Raw genomic sequence first — 14,794 nt, 5'->3', positions numbered from 1 at the left:
TCTTCACATACTTGAGGATCTATACAATTCCCTTGTTGTTCTAGGAAGGGCACTCATTAGTCTTCGCAATAAAATGGAAAAGATTTCTCTTAACTAATGTCTCGCAAACACAGAAACAATTAAATAATCTTCTAAGTTAGAAGAGAAAAATCAGTTCCTTTTAAATAAGATCATGATAGGATTAGAAGAACCGAACCAACCAAACATGGAAGCATTGGAGGAAAAAAAATGTCTTCAGAACTCATACCTAGTACAAATGCAAAAAAAAAAAAAAAAAACAAAAGTGACTTGAAAACTCGGAAAAAATATAGCTATGTAAACACACATTATTGTTGAATAAGTGAAAAATATCAAGAAATGAAATCAATACCTTCTAGGTAGTACCTGTTATGGTTTTAGGTTAAGCACCTATGTCTTCCGCAATATTAAGCACCTAGCCTGTTAAGAGCGGAAGACAGAGGTATTTAACCTAGGACCATAACAATACCTTTTCTCATATTTCTGAAGTTAAATACGATAGTCCTCAATTTTAGTCACACAAGCTAGATAAAAAAATTGTACAAATACAAAGGCAAAATAGACTGACATGGAATGAATAAATAAACAAACATGGAAGATTATTTTACATAGTACCCTGCATTGAGTTTGTTAATAACAATCTATAATGGGGATTTACATTATTCAATGAGATTGAAAACCAGAGTATCATGTAGCAAGGAAGAGTCAAAACAACATGCCATGCAAAATCCTTTGAAGATCCAACTCAACCATGTGCAAGCTCAAATTGTATACATAGAAGGCAAAAATGGACAAACGTGGAAATGCTTCAAGTAGACAGACATGCATAGTACCCTTTATTGAGTTTGTTAATGACATTCTATAGTACGGATTACATGCTAAAGGGACTAAAAACCAGAGGACAATATGATGCTTCACCAAAAAAGCATCATATTCCGTCTCCTTCTCCCCATCTGGCCGCGAAACGCAGCCCAAGACACCTTCATTTTCTATAAATTGAATCGATCTTCTTGTCTGCCTCCCCATCTCTCTCTGTATATATATATATTATAGAGCACCGCAGGACGAGCGTGGAGAAGAGACATGGGAAAGGGACCCGCGACCACCATTGCGTACGTTATCCTAGCTATCTTCTTCCTCCTCCTCATCTCCTTCTCCCCCAGGAAGCCCAGGGTTCACCCCCACCGCCGCCTCAGGCTCCGCTCCTCCTTCTCCTTCGACAAACACGAGCGGATCCCCTTCGATCCCCTCGTCGCCGAAATCGAGCGCCGTCGGGAGGACAAGGAATGGGAGAAGCAGTACTTCGCCGATCACCACAATGAGTTCGTGTCCGAGGCGGCCCCCACCGCTGAGTCCCAGTCCGAGTGGGAGGATTTCATGGATGCCGAGGATTACCTCAACGATGAGGATCGCTTCAATGTCACTCAGAGGATTATCATGCTTTTCCCCAAGGTCGATCTGGACCCTACCGACGGTTTCGTTAGCCTTGACGAGCTCACCGAATGGAACTTGATGAATGCTGAAAAAGAGGTGGTGCATAGGACGGAGAGGGACATGGACGCGCATGACAAGAACCACGATATGCTGATCTCCTTTCAGGAGTACGAGGCCCCCAGCTGGTCGCGTCGATCTCACGGTGGGATTCTAGGACCTTTATTCTTTCTTTCTTCCCTCGTACTCGTAGAATCTAAAAACGATTGCAAGTTATGATCCCTTGATGTCTGCCAGGTGATTCGGATGATATGGGATGGTGGAAAGAAGATCATTTCAATGCCTCAGATGTAGACGGGGATGGCTTCTTAAATAAGACAGAATTTAACGAGTAACTTCTTTTTCCTTGTCTTCCGCTCTTCTTTTTATCTGTATTCCCAATGTTTGCATGTTATCACTGACGTCCGGCCGCTGAAACTTTGTCAGCTTTCTGCACCCAGCTGACAGCAAAAACCCCAAGCTACTTAGCTGGTTGTCCAAAGAAGAAGTAAGGTGAGATAGCTAAGATTCCGAATTTCTTATGTTCACTACGCTCAGTTTCTTGCTTCATCTCTTTTTCTCTTTACCTAATTGGTTAAAAAAAAATTCTCTTGAAGTTAAGAGAATTTCTGTTCAAACCCATTGGTTTGCATCTTAGAAGTCTTACGTTTTTATTTTTTATTTTTAATCTTTTATTGGACAATGAATCTTGATTTTAACAGCACAGAAGTAGAGCAAAGAGATGAGAAACAGGATGAATTAATTGAGAGATCGGCTAATCAAGCAATTCTCAATCTCTCAAATCTTACAAGAACAAACTAAAAGGAATAGTAAAAAGGGGGAAAATGAAATCTGATTCTTCTCTATCTTTCTCTTCAAATGTCCACCTTATGTGGTTATAGTTCCCTGTTGATTGTCTGCCACCTATATGATTGATTAATGACTACGGTTGCTGCTAGAATAACCACTCTGACTCATACCTTCCTTCCAGAGAAGTGGTTATGATTTGATTCTAACAGATTCTTAAGAGATTTGGGAGGGTACTATATGTATCATTCCTTCCCTCTTCCAATGCACCATGTCGTCATGGTGCAAGATGTGAATGGAATTGGGAGGGAGCCATGGTGATGGAGGTGGCCAAGTGGGACCGGAAGGGTAGGCTTCTGCCAAACTTAGTGCATGGGAATGGATTTTGTGGGGGAATTGACATGCTACATGGAAGATACGTGTAGCTTGAAATAGGACTTGTAGTTCAATGAATGTTGACATCTTAGAGGCTGCTTCCTTATCCTTGACATGGGGGGTGGGAAAGCAGATGCAACATGTCCATAACTTGTAGAGATCAGCAAGAGTGTGACATTTGTAAGATCATAATTCCCAGGGCAGTATTGTGCAGGATCATGGACAGTTTTTCCTGCTACAGATTGCAAATCTGGTGTATGAAAGTAAGACTATGCATTTGCTGCCCTCTTGTGGAGCCCTGATTTCCAGAAGTTTTTGACGGGTGGGTGCAACAATGAACAGGAGATGGCAAAGAGGCCACTCATGGGAGAGAATGGAATAGGTGTTGATTGGTAGTTGAGAGCTTTTGTATGGCAGAGTGGGCGAAGATGGCTGGAGTTTGTCATTTGGTGGAGAGGAATAAGATCAGAGTTTGATCTCTAATTGCTGTTCTTCCTCTTCAACAACTGAGATGGATACCTGATCTGCAAAATTAGTGAAAAGTTGATGAAATCGATTGCAGGATTTCATGAAGATTGTTGCTTCTTTCTTTACTTTGTGATGACTCTTTTGTAGCTCTTGTACTAAAATTTCAGGGCAATTTTATCTTCTTTCACATCATTGTAGATCTAAGTTGACTAGGCATTGTAGCTCAATGCCAAGTGTGCCGAAAGTACAATTGATGTGATCTTGATTTTAATAGCACAGAAATAGAGCAAAGAGAAAAGAAACAGATAATGAAAAGATGAATCCATTGATTGACATGCTCTGGAATTCTGGAACGGTAAGAAGGGACAAGGATAAACAAAGAGCTTGGCTAATCAAGCTATTCTCATTCACTCAAATCTCTCTTACTAAGAACAAACTAAAAGGAAACATAAAAAGGGGGAAAACGAGATTTGATTCTTCTCTGTCTTTCTGTTCAAGATTTCATCTTATATAGTTGTGGTTCTCTGTTGATTGTCTGCCACCTGTATGCTTGATCAAGGACTGAGATTGCTACTAAAGTAACCACTCTAACTCATGTTTCCTTCCAGAGAAGTGGTTATGATTTGATTTTAACACATTCTTAAAAGACTTGGGAGGGTATTATACATATCGGACAACACCTGGATGAATGCTTGGGCTGTCAAATTAAAAATTAATTTATTTTGTTTCTCTGCAATCTGAATTGAAGTATTCTCTCTTTATGTTAAATGTAATGTGGCTTTTAAGTTTAAGCACCACTTTGCAGAAGAGCTTGTTGATTTCTTCATCGTTAGGAAACTTAAATTATATGCAATACTTATGCTACCTAAATACTGATGATACCTTAAAATTTATGTCTATTGATAAAATTTAAGCATGGGGCTTGGTATTAGAGGGAGTTCCATTCATGCTGCTTACAGGATGTTTTCGGTTCGCTTTATTATCTTCAATTTTGTTGGTTAAGAGGGCTTTTCAGTAAGAAAATTGGTACAATAATTGCAACTATGTCTAACATTGTAGCTGAACCATTGTCGTATGGCACAATTCTAATCTAACACTCATACTTTGTCTCACCTTCTTGAAAAAAAAGAAAATGAAATACATTAATTGTTAGAATAGACCCATGTAGATTCAGGATTAGAAAAATCCTGTGGTTATTACTCATGAAGAGGTTTTCTAATTTCTAGTATTTTAGGAAGGACTGTGACCCAAATTTAACATTATATCAAAGTGGGTGCTAGTATGTGGCCTCCACTCAAAGTTGTCCATGTGTAGGAGCTATAAAGAAGTCCCACACATAAGGAGTGTTAGAATAGTCCTAAATGGATCCAAGATTGGAGAAATCCTGTGCTTAATACTCAGGAAAAAGCTTCCTAATTTTGGCTAGTCATTTGGGATAGACCTACCCAACTTTAATTTTAACTTATTGCCAGTATGTGGAAACACATACTTCAACACTTATATAACGTTGCTGCAAGGCTTTTCTATAGGTCTTACTTCTCATGGACACACTCTTTGTAGAGGGAGCTGTGTAAAGAACATTCCATAAAAAACTGGATTCTCTTAGGTTCTTTTAGAAATCTCAGTTTCCCTCTGTTTTTGCCCAAGTTATCATATTTTTGTCTGATATTCTGTCAGTATCCAATTGACCTGCATGTTTGATCTATTTGCGTTTCTGATCATTTGACCATTTGGAATTGTTTTAGCATTAGGTTTTTGTACTTTGGGTTAGCGTTATAATATCTACACCGACAACATGCAGAATCATCGGCAAAATGAGATTGACTGCTTTTGATATGAACTGTCTTAATTATATATGACCTGCTGTTTTTAGAGACCTATTATATCATGTCTGCTGACCTTGCTTTGAAGCATTTTATAATTTTCATTGAAAAAAATTAAGAAATTTTTTCTGCAGTGAGACTGGTTGCTCACTTTTCATGGATTTCTTATTGTTCAAATAATCGCACAGACTGAATTTCTGTAACTTTATCATTGCATGTTAATTTCTAACCGGATGTTTGCTTTTTGTTCTCAGGGAAAGAGATTCTGACAACGATGGGAAATTGAACTTTCAAGAATTTTTTCATGGAATCTTTGATTTGATAAGCAGCTATGATCAAGAAGGTTATAATGCTTCACATCGATCTAGTGATTCATTGGAGTCACCAGCAAAAAAAATGTTTGCAGATCTTGACCATGACAAGGATGGGTATGTTACAAAATTAAAATTATGGTTATTGAGTTCCTTGTAGTTGTAACCTTTGCTTAGGTACCTTTCATTTTCTTTGATCAGGCATTTATCGCCAGAGGAACTTCTACCAGTTATTGATAAAATTCATCCAACAGAACGATACTATGCAAAACAGCAAGCAGATTATGTCATAATGCAGGTAAGTGTTTGTAGCACAAATTAGTCTATGTTCTCATTAACCTTGCAAGGGTGTTAAAACAGCTTGTGTTCTTTTGCAGAGAAAAGTAGAAGCCATCATCCTTGCATTTGAATGAGTTGTTATTTTTCTTTCACCATGCTCTTTCACTGTGTATATAGCATTTCCTATTCTTTTTTTTTTTTTTTTTTTTTTTTTACTTTCCTATTCTCCTTGGAAACCTATGAAAGGGAAAATGGTCGAAGAAGTATTGTGTGTGAGAGGGATGGTGTTAGCAGTTTAGTAGTATTATGTGTGACTTGGGGGTGGGAGTATCTGTTGAGGAAGTCACTGTTACAGGTGCATGTCCAGACATTCAGAGAATAGACTGATCAGTGGCTTCCCAATTACTCTGGCATGAAACTACTGTAATGTTCAAAAAGATCTACAGGAAGCGCGTGTTCAAGTTGGAGAATAGTTGGCTTATTCTACAATGAGTGAAGATTACATTTGCCATGGAGTGGTCAATGATTGCTTTCTCCATTTCCTTCGAAGTTTTAGGATTATGACTTGTTTTGGTGCTTTTGTGAAATATATTAGCACTGATCACCTTTATTGTGGAGCAGAGGTTAGGTAGTTAAGTATTTCTCTGATAATTTGATAATGTAAATATATGCTGCAGTATTCCTGCATAAATTGAGGCTGGGAAGGACATCTGCTGTACATGATATGATATCTTTGCTATTACACTACTTATTAGCATTTTTATTTCCCTGAATAATCATGGACTGATTTGATCCACTTCTGGCATGGCTTCTCGAAATTATCTAAAAGTGGCTACTTGCTTTAAATGCAAGAAGACACTTCCTATGAGTGGATAAACCGTGTACTCCTTTTAAACTTTTATTGTTATTTTATGGATGGATTATTAAATTGCTCTTTTTTGGACTGATTTTTGGAATTCATCAATTCATGAATTTTATGGCCTGTCGAGCATATCCAGCTTCATTTTCTGGCCGATTTGGTTTCAGATGCTTAATATGCTGTTTTACTATTTGCAGGCTGATGCAGACAAGGATGGGCGTTTAACCCTGGAGGAGATGATTGATCACCCATATGTATTTTATAGTGCTATATTCAACGACGATGAAAATGATGATTATTTTCATGATGAATTTCGTTAATGACAGGGTGCAAAACAGTGATCACCCTATCTATTTTTTTTACTTTTTTATATGTAAAACACCTCACAAATTGACATATCAGTTGCACAATCCCTCGCAGGTTATTGACATACCCATAAAATTTCAAATTCTTTTTAGAGGTAAATTATGTGCCATAGAAATATTTACACAGAGGGGGGTTTCTGCAGTATGATTTCCAAGGTAAGTGTTCACTGTACCATCTTATTAAAATTTTGAAGTGTAGATGTTGATGATCACAAACTGCTTTCTCCAATACAGTTGTGGGGGTAGTTCTGATATCATGATGCTCCTCTTAAAACAGGTTTTCAGTTTCATAAAAAGCCCGGGAGTAAACTTTACGCTGGCGTGGTGGCTGCCTCATCATTCAAGTTTTTGTAGGTTCTTTAGATTTTACCCTTTTGATGAATGATTTTGTTTACATACAACAAGAAGCTCATAAAGCATCAATTTTTGTAGTGTATGTAACAAAGAAAAGTGTCAGCAAGGTCGCCACGCATTTGAAAAATGCCATTATTCTTCTGTTACGTGTTTGTCTTTCTGGTGAGAGACTTCTATTCTGCTATCATTGTTATTCTCCATGCATAAGAACTATCCATGGCTGCAATGCAGTGACGGCTCAAATACAGTCAGATTACCTTGGTGGTACTAAATTTTTATACAAACATTGTCCAATCATTGTCAAGGGAGGACCTACCACCAAGTTGGGTTGTTGGCAGTTTCTTTAAGCTCAGATGTCATCAACCTTCAATTAGTAACCTTACCAGTGGGTTGAAACAAGGTTTTCATGGAACCTTTTCATTTGAACACGGAAAAAGCTTCATTCTGATCAACCAGATTTACGAGTTCCAAGAGTAATTTGAATTTCCATGCAACGGGGCTCTTATTCCTCCATGCAGCTATGGGCTCTCACGCTCGATTAGTTTGGTAAAGATGACGTGGAATAGAGAAGCGGTTAAATTTGGTCGATATGTTGATCTCAACTAGACCTTTCCCCACTCGCGTTTTCCATTCAGCAAGCACACTAGGTGAAAAACACTGAGATAGACTGAGGCGACTCGGACTCAGAATTTGATTTATGACTCGTCAATCAAGTGGTTAGATTTGGGGTAACTCGGCAGAAGGAATTTACATATCACCTGCTCGTTTTAATGGAATCTCGCACGTGATATGAGGGGACGATGAAAGATACTGAGTTGGGTCTAAAGTCAAAAATAAAGGAAACCTAATTCCGAGGCTTTTTGCATCGTGTCAACGGAGGACCCAAAACTGAACTTTACCCATGACTCCGCAGCCAAGCTCTCCTCTTTCTCTCTCTTCTTCCACCTCTGCTCTCTCTCATTTTTGGCAGCTTTTCTGAGATGCTCACAAGTTTTAAAGCTCACGAGACAAAAAGCACTGCAAATTAATAAAGAATGAGAGAGCTGAGTGTGGGACTGAGGGTTGCGCTGGCGTGTTTTGTCCACCAACCTCGTGATGGCTGCCTCCACATTCCACCATGAAAATAACAAAAAACTTTGTAAACTAGTACTCCAATGCCTTCTCTTCCCCGTATCCCGTATCTCTTCTTTCCTTTTCCTTTTCTTGTTTGTTTTTCCTTACGAACGAGTGATAATGAAAATTCTTAAACTCCTCCATTCTCTCTTCTTTTCTTCTTCCCTTTTTGTTTTTTTTATAAAAATTTCTAGTGACGAAGAAATGTCTAATTAATGTGGAGAGAAAAAGATCATCTACGCTGGCTTAGCTCTCATGACTTCCCGTCTCTTTCGCGATTTTCCTCTCCCTAATGCGATAACAGAGAAACGAATAAAGTGCCCGACCAGAGCAGGGTCATTGTCCGAGGGACGTTGACAATATAATTCAAAAAGGAGGAAAACCAGATAAAATAAGGAAACAGCCTTCAAAGTATCTCTCTCGTTTTCCCTTCTCAGAACCCTTAACAAAGACATCAACTCCGTCTTTATCTGTTTCTCTTGAAAAAATTGCTGCAAATTAAATCAAATCTCCCTTGAGATTCTTCTGCCTGGTTACGTACACGTTCATATCCTCTTGGACGGCGTGAATTGTATAACCCTTTGTGTTTCACCTTTCTGCTCTGATGATGATGACGACGATGATGATTTTTCTTGGCGTTTCTCTTTTAGTCATTCAGTTCAGGAATGTCTTTTGCTGCTTCTGTATTGTCTTTCTTCCCCCCGGTAGAAGAAGAAGACATGCACCCACTATCTGAACACAGTAAACTGATTTGAATATGGCCTCGCTCGTTTCTTTGGCTCTTTCCTAGCCAGTTCCAACTGGTTTTGAGTCTAGGCTCTATGCAACAACGCCTTCCTGGTAAAAAGGGCTGTAGCAAATGGACAGCAAAATCTGTCAATAATCCTGTAGATTCAAAAGTTTGGTGAAAATACGGAAGTTTAACAGAGAGGAAGAGACATAAGAACCGGCAGCATTACAAGTTGTCTTCCAGTGTCCAGGTTGCAAGCAAATGGCTTGCTTTTCTCTCATGTACTACACCCAGAAACAGTATAGGCATCTTTCTGTCAGGCTGATTGGACCAAACTGTTTGCGATTATATATAATAACACCATCCATTGAATTTGGCCAGTCACTTGACACTGCAAATTTTTTATTTTTCCTTTTAAGATGTATCTTATATTGCTTTCATGATCGTGCACAGCTTATTGGGGCAGGGGGGTCTCTTATGATTAGGAAGACTGTTCATAAATAGTAAGCTAGCCTGGAGAAAAGACTTGTTGTTCTTGTAGATGATGTGAAGTAAAAACCCAGAGCTAGCCAAATTAAACCCTAATTTACAAAGCAAGTATGAAAGAAGATTGTGGGTCTTCTCTCCATCTCCCCCACCCAAACTGCTGGTAACCTGGCAAGACAGGAGCAAAATCTGTCCAAGCAAGACAACTTATCCTGTCATTTGGTGGGCTCTTTATGGCCAGAACCTTCAACTGATGATGATTGTTTCTTTGGTGCAATCTAATCAGTAGCTGGGTGTATTTCTAAACTGTTTTTTCGAAGAAAATCGCAGATTCCTGACGTGATGGCAAAGTATGCATAATTTTTTAGAGAGTTTTTGTCATCTCTGATTGAGCCGAGAAATAACAAAAAAGAAAAAGAAAAAAAATCACCGGTACCATTATCAGTGCCTTTCAGAGTTAGGTAGAAGAAAAATGGTATATGGTGCGCCATAAAAGGCAGTTAAGTGAATCGGGGATTTCTGAGTCGTGTCTCAGCATAAGGTAGGATTAGGGTTGCGATGAGCAATGAATGTCACTTCAGTGACATTGGTTTTCTTGAGCCTTTTTTCAAATAAGTCATGGGCAATGAATGGCATTCTAACTGAAGAGATTACTTACCTTCAATGGGAGGAGAGGAAGCGTGTTTGAAAGACAGAAAACTCAGCAACAAAAAACGAGTAAATTGAATCTAAAGAATAATCATTTGAAGCATATTATGTCACAAAAAGAAGCCCAAAATAATCTACACCCATCTAATGCTACTTAAAGAGAGATGCTGGTGCAGCAAATAATTGTTTTAGTAGTAGAAGTGATTCGAATTGGCCGTGCAAAATGATGTGCATATCCAAACTTTTCAACTTTACAATGCCCATGGGATGCTTACGTCTCATCTTTCAAGAACAAAAAGTAAAGTCCGAAGCGGAAGACAGGAATATAGTAATATGCTGTTATGCACCTCACTGGTTTTGGGTTTTGACTTACAGCTGCTAAGATCGTGCCTACGAAGGACGATAACGCACTGTAAAAGGTGTTGCCAAACAGTACCCATCCGAAAAGAAAGAACAAAAGACGTTTTGGCTTTGACAATTATAGAGACAATCTGTTATTGAAGACGAGACACAGTCACAGATTGCTTAGAACCATTTCAAGTTTTCAATTCATCACATGCACAGAGTTTCATGTTTCTCTCTCTCTCTCTCTCTCTCTCTCTCTCTCTCTCTCTCCTTTTTCTGATTTTTGCTTTGCCGTCTTTTCCGTTTTCATCGTTTTTCTAACATTTGCAGAAAAGTCCAAAGGAGTGGCTGACGGAAAAATGAAAATTTTATGGGCTTCTCTGGTAACGGAAGGGAGAGATGCTTGCTTCTCCTTTGGCCATGTTCTATTCTGGGTTTCATTTCTTCGCCTTGAATAGTTTTTTGTAAAGAAATTATAACATTGGAAGGATGGGTTTTTGAGGATGAATTCTCAAGAACAGTTTGAGAGAAAATAGTACACTAAGAATATTAATACAAGAAAAAAAAAAAAAAAAAAAAAAGAGGGCATTGGAGCATCGAGTTTCTGAAAGGTAGAGGCAACGAAAAGCCAACCCTCCCTTTGGGAGAGGAAAAACGTCAACAAGCAGACAGTAGAAAAGGAACTTAGAGAGCTCCGCCAACCCTCCGAGAGAAGTAGAAAAGAAACTTAGAGAGCTCCACCAACCCTCCGTGAGAAGTAGAAAAGGAACTTAGCGAGCTCCGCCAACCCTCCGTGAGAAGATGAAGCACATACAGCCTCTCTTGCAGTTAACCCTGCCATGGCTTCTGATTTTGGGTCTGATCATACGAGGAGGACGAGTTCATGCAAGGGTCTAACCCGGCCATGTTGAGAATGTCCCTGTGAGAGAAAGCTCTGAGCCCCAAAAAATCTCTCGTCAACCCATCGTTTCCACCGCCTTCTTCGTTCCTGTAATGGCTCTTTGCGAGGTGTTCTATGGCATTTCCTTCTCTCTTTGACCCTAATATTCCTCCAAAGGCCTCCTGAAAGGCCCCATCAAAACCTGCACCTGAAGGTAGAGAACTAATCATGTTTTGCAGCAGCGAAGGAGCTGCTGCTCCCTGTGCGTGGTCTAGAAGCCCAGCACCTTTATTACCAAAAGTAGTCAGACCTTGAACAAAACCGTTCTCCATTTCTTCACGTGAAGAGAGGTTCAGTCCAAAACCAGTCGTGGAGGCTATAGAAACCGCAGCCGTGCTCATGTGACCTTGCCCCGGTCTTATTACCGGCGACGGTGCTGAAGGCTTGCTCATGGTTGCACCCATCTGAGCTGCTTTCTGAAGCAGAGCAGTTGCAGACATGTGGGGAGAGGCAGCGGAGTGGAAAAGAGCGTTGCTGTCATGGGGAAATTGAGCTGGGGATTGTGGGAATTCTTGGTCTAACCTTGCTGAAAAGATTGAACTTGGCAGATCAAGGTTGTTAACTGAAGTGGGATTTTGTACGGGCGGCCCCGGACCAGCTCCCATCACTGGCGGACATGCTAGCCATGGAGGTATTTCTGTTCTAAAGTTGAATTGCTGCGGCTGCCCTCTTTGGCTGTTGATGTTGTTGCTGCTGCTTTCTGTGCTTCTCAAGATGTGAGGGAACTGGGCTGAGAGATTTATATGGGTGGTCGATGAGCTAACTTGTGAGGACAGAAGAGGGCTCGTCAGAGGATTCACAGTAATGGCCCTCGCGCTCTCTTCCGCCAATGCATCGCAGAAGGCCCTGTGAGTGATAAAACTATCCCTCCTGCACGCACAAACCAGAAAGAAAACAAAACCAAAAAAAAAAAAGAACAAAAAGGAGCTATAATTCAAACTTGTCACAACAATCCAAAAAGAACAGCAATGAGAAGAAAGACTAAAGGGAGACTGGTTCCAATTCCATGAGCTTCGACTCCCAGCAGACATTCATTATGGAGTGCAGTTTACTATTCCCTTATCTTTCTTCTTTGGTGTTTTCCGTCTGGATATACACAGACATACGACATGACTGTGTATACCATAGATGGAATGAATCTGTTCGGAAGAATTTAATGTTTGATGGGAGGAAGCAGTACAGTAATGAATGAAGCTGCTGAGGCCTCCTGAGCAATTCCATTCGTATTCTTAAATGAAGTTGATTTACATTCTGTTTTATTCACTCATGATTTGGATTTGCTTACCGTGAAAAGAGGGTTCCACAATCGCATCTGTACTCCCTTGTGCCGCAAGTTTTGGAGTGAGCCTTCCAATCTGATTGAACTGCGTAACGCTTGGAACACTTGTCGCATTTCCACTTCTTCTCTCCATGCTTCCTGCAGAAGTGCTTCTTGATGCCAGTGAGGTCGCCGAGCGCCCTTGAGGGGTCATGATGCACGCACGAAGGCTCTGGGCATATGTAGACTCTCTTCTTCACCTCCTTGCTGGTTCTTTGCTTTAGCTTCCACGGAAGGTTGTGGCCTCTCCTGTGCAGCTGAAGGTTCTGATCTCTCTGAAATCCTTTGTTGCAGATCTCACAAACAAACCTATTTGTCGCCATGAGCGTCTTCGGAGACAAAGCTACAACCTCTGCATCTGGGTCTGTTACAAAAGTTTGAAAAAAAAAAAAAAAAAAAAAACCAATAACGTCACATTTTGTGAAAGTTTATAAGAGATACAGGAACGAAAGAACGGACTCTAGAGCTCATGGTAAAAAAAAAAGAAAAAAAAAAGAAAAAAGAAAAAAAGTGAGACCTGGATTTCCTGGCAGATTTCTCTTTTTCTTTGCTGGAGGTGGATTAGGAGAAGCGTAGGACTGTTGATAGCTATTGCCGTTTTCAGCTCTGTTACCTGAAGAAACACTTGCTTCGCCTGATGCAGAGGTCAAATTCGACATGTTCTCCTCCATGACCACTTGCTGCTGAATTACCATACCCTTCATCATCTGCAAAGGTGAGGCAGGTCTGAAGCGAGAAATTCTAGGGTTTCGATGAGCTCTCAGAAGAATTGGAGTAGATCAGGATATGGGAGCTACTGGTACAGGCGGTACTGTAATATTTCTGCTTCCACGACTTTAAACAGAAAGGGGAGCTAAAGCACCCACAGATCTAGTTCTCATAGGTTAAAGGAAACCCGTGAGATCAAAAGACATCAGAAGACCATCATTTCACATTATCCCAAGCAGTATAATAGTTTTTTTTCAGGAAAAAAAAAAGAAATACTGCGAAACCGATGATGGAATCAGCACTCGAGTCGCTGTCTCCTGCAACGTCTCTTGCAGTCTGTAATGAAAACCATCTCTCTTCCGAGTTCAGAGATCCATATCAATGATTCTTTCAGCTCTTTTCCACCAAAACAATAGAAGCCGAAGCGGAAAACAAATCAAATTGATTACTGCAAATCGAACCTAGCAGCAACTTGTGCTTCGAAAATACTTTTGCTTGCTTGTAGAAGAGACCGACGAATTAAAAATCCAGAAAACAATCGAAAAATAAACAAATAACGGAAGACCCATCACGTAGTAGATGATTGATTTAACAGAAAAAGGGGGAAAAAAGAGAAGAAAATATTTAAAAGCTGTTACGTTTCATATAAACAAAAAACAATGAGAGCACAAGGAAAAAGATGGGTATGGAGGGGAATTTTCTGCAAAGGCTGTAAGATGTGGAAGAGGAATCCTTTTGTAATCGTCCACCCATTCAATACCCACGCCCAAAAGACTCGTCTGACGTAGCACTTTCTGTCTTTTCCGTTGTTCCCTTCTCAAAGCTAGATTTCTCTCTTCCTCAAGTTTGTTAATTTATTTTTTTGTTATCTGCTGTCATTACTGTTCCATTACTGTAATGACTGATGACAATACCTTTCCCTGAAAGGTTAAAAAGTTTGAGTAAAGAAGTCTTTGATTTCAAGGGAATGATAACCCTGATTTATTTTACTTGGTTACAGTAAAAGCACCCTCTTCAGCTTTCTGCATTTACAGTAACATCATTGCTCCATTGATTGAGTTTCACTACAGACATGCTCATAGAAAACAGTTTTTTTTTTTTTTTTAACTAAAAGTTCCAGCTCTGTTCATTCATAAACCAGTATCAATTAATCTTGGTAATGACTCGGTGACATACAGGAATCGTCTGATGAACTCTGACCCAGTTCAAAATTTTGACAAATAATAAACATAAGCTGATCAGGTTTATCCAATCGTCTAAAACTTTCTTCATTCAATTGAAGAGTTCTGAGTATAGTAACCCTTCTTTCTCTTCAGTTTTCCAAAAGGTTAAAACTTGACTAGGTGAAAAACTGATCAAGAAACTTTTTTTTTTCTT

General features: G+C 39.7%; 2 protein-coding genes across 2 annotated transcripts; one reads left to right on the top strand and one right to left on the bottom strand.

Moving 5' to 3' along the window:
• The first annotated feature begins 1,068 nt into the window (after positions 1 to 1,068).
• Positions 1,069 to 7,270, top strand: LOC137946231 (uncharacterized). The gene is made up of 8 exons (XM_068792448.1): positions 1,069 to 1,654; positions 1,747 to 1,840; positions 1,936 to 2,001; positions 5,216 to 5,389; positions 5,474 to 5,570; positions 6,608 to 6,737; positions 6,831 to 6,931; positions 7,053 to 7,270. Exons 1-6 carry the CDS (start codon positions 1,102 to 1,104, stop codon positions 6,728 to 6,730), a joined length of 1,107 nt encoding a protein of 368 aa, XP_068648549.1. The 5' UTR covers positions 1,069 to 1,101; the 3' UTR covers positions 6,731 to 6,737; positions 6,831 to 6,931; positions 7,053 to 7,270.
• A 3,533-nt stretch (positions 7,271 to 10,803) lies between these two features.
• LOC137945888 (protein indeterminate-domain 7-like) lies at positions 10,804 to 14,112 on the bottom strand. Its single transcript, XM_068791962.1, has 3 exons — positions 13,227 to 14,112; positions 12,677 to 13,073; positions 10,804 to 12,261 (listed from the first exon to the last, which is right to left on the bottom strand). The coding sequence occupies exons 1-3, from the start codon at positions 13,414 to 13,416 to the stop codon at positions 11,280 to 11,282; spliced, it is 1,569 nt and encodes a 522-aa protein (XP_068648063.1). The 5' UTR covers positions 13,417 to 14,112; the 3' UTR covers positions 10,804 to 11,279.
• Between the last annotated feature and the right edge of the window lie 682 nt (positions 14,113 to 14,794).

This window comes from Aristolochia californica, unplaced genomic scaffold (genome assembly GCF_029961685.1).
Source record: "Aristolochia californica isolate CCGP_79_NKW_82.1479 unplaced genomic scaffold, dmAriCali1.0.hap1 SCAF_12, whole genome shotgun sequence".
NCBI classification, from domain to species: Eukaryota; Viridiplantae; Streptophyta; class Magnoliopsida; order Piperales; family Aristolochiaceae; genus Aristolochia; species Aristolochia californica.
Note: the sequence above shows the minus strand (reverse complement) of the source record. Positions and strands in the feature narration are given on the sequence as shown.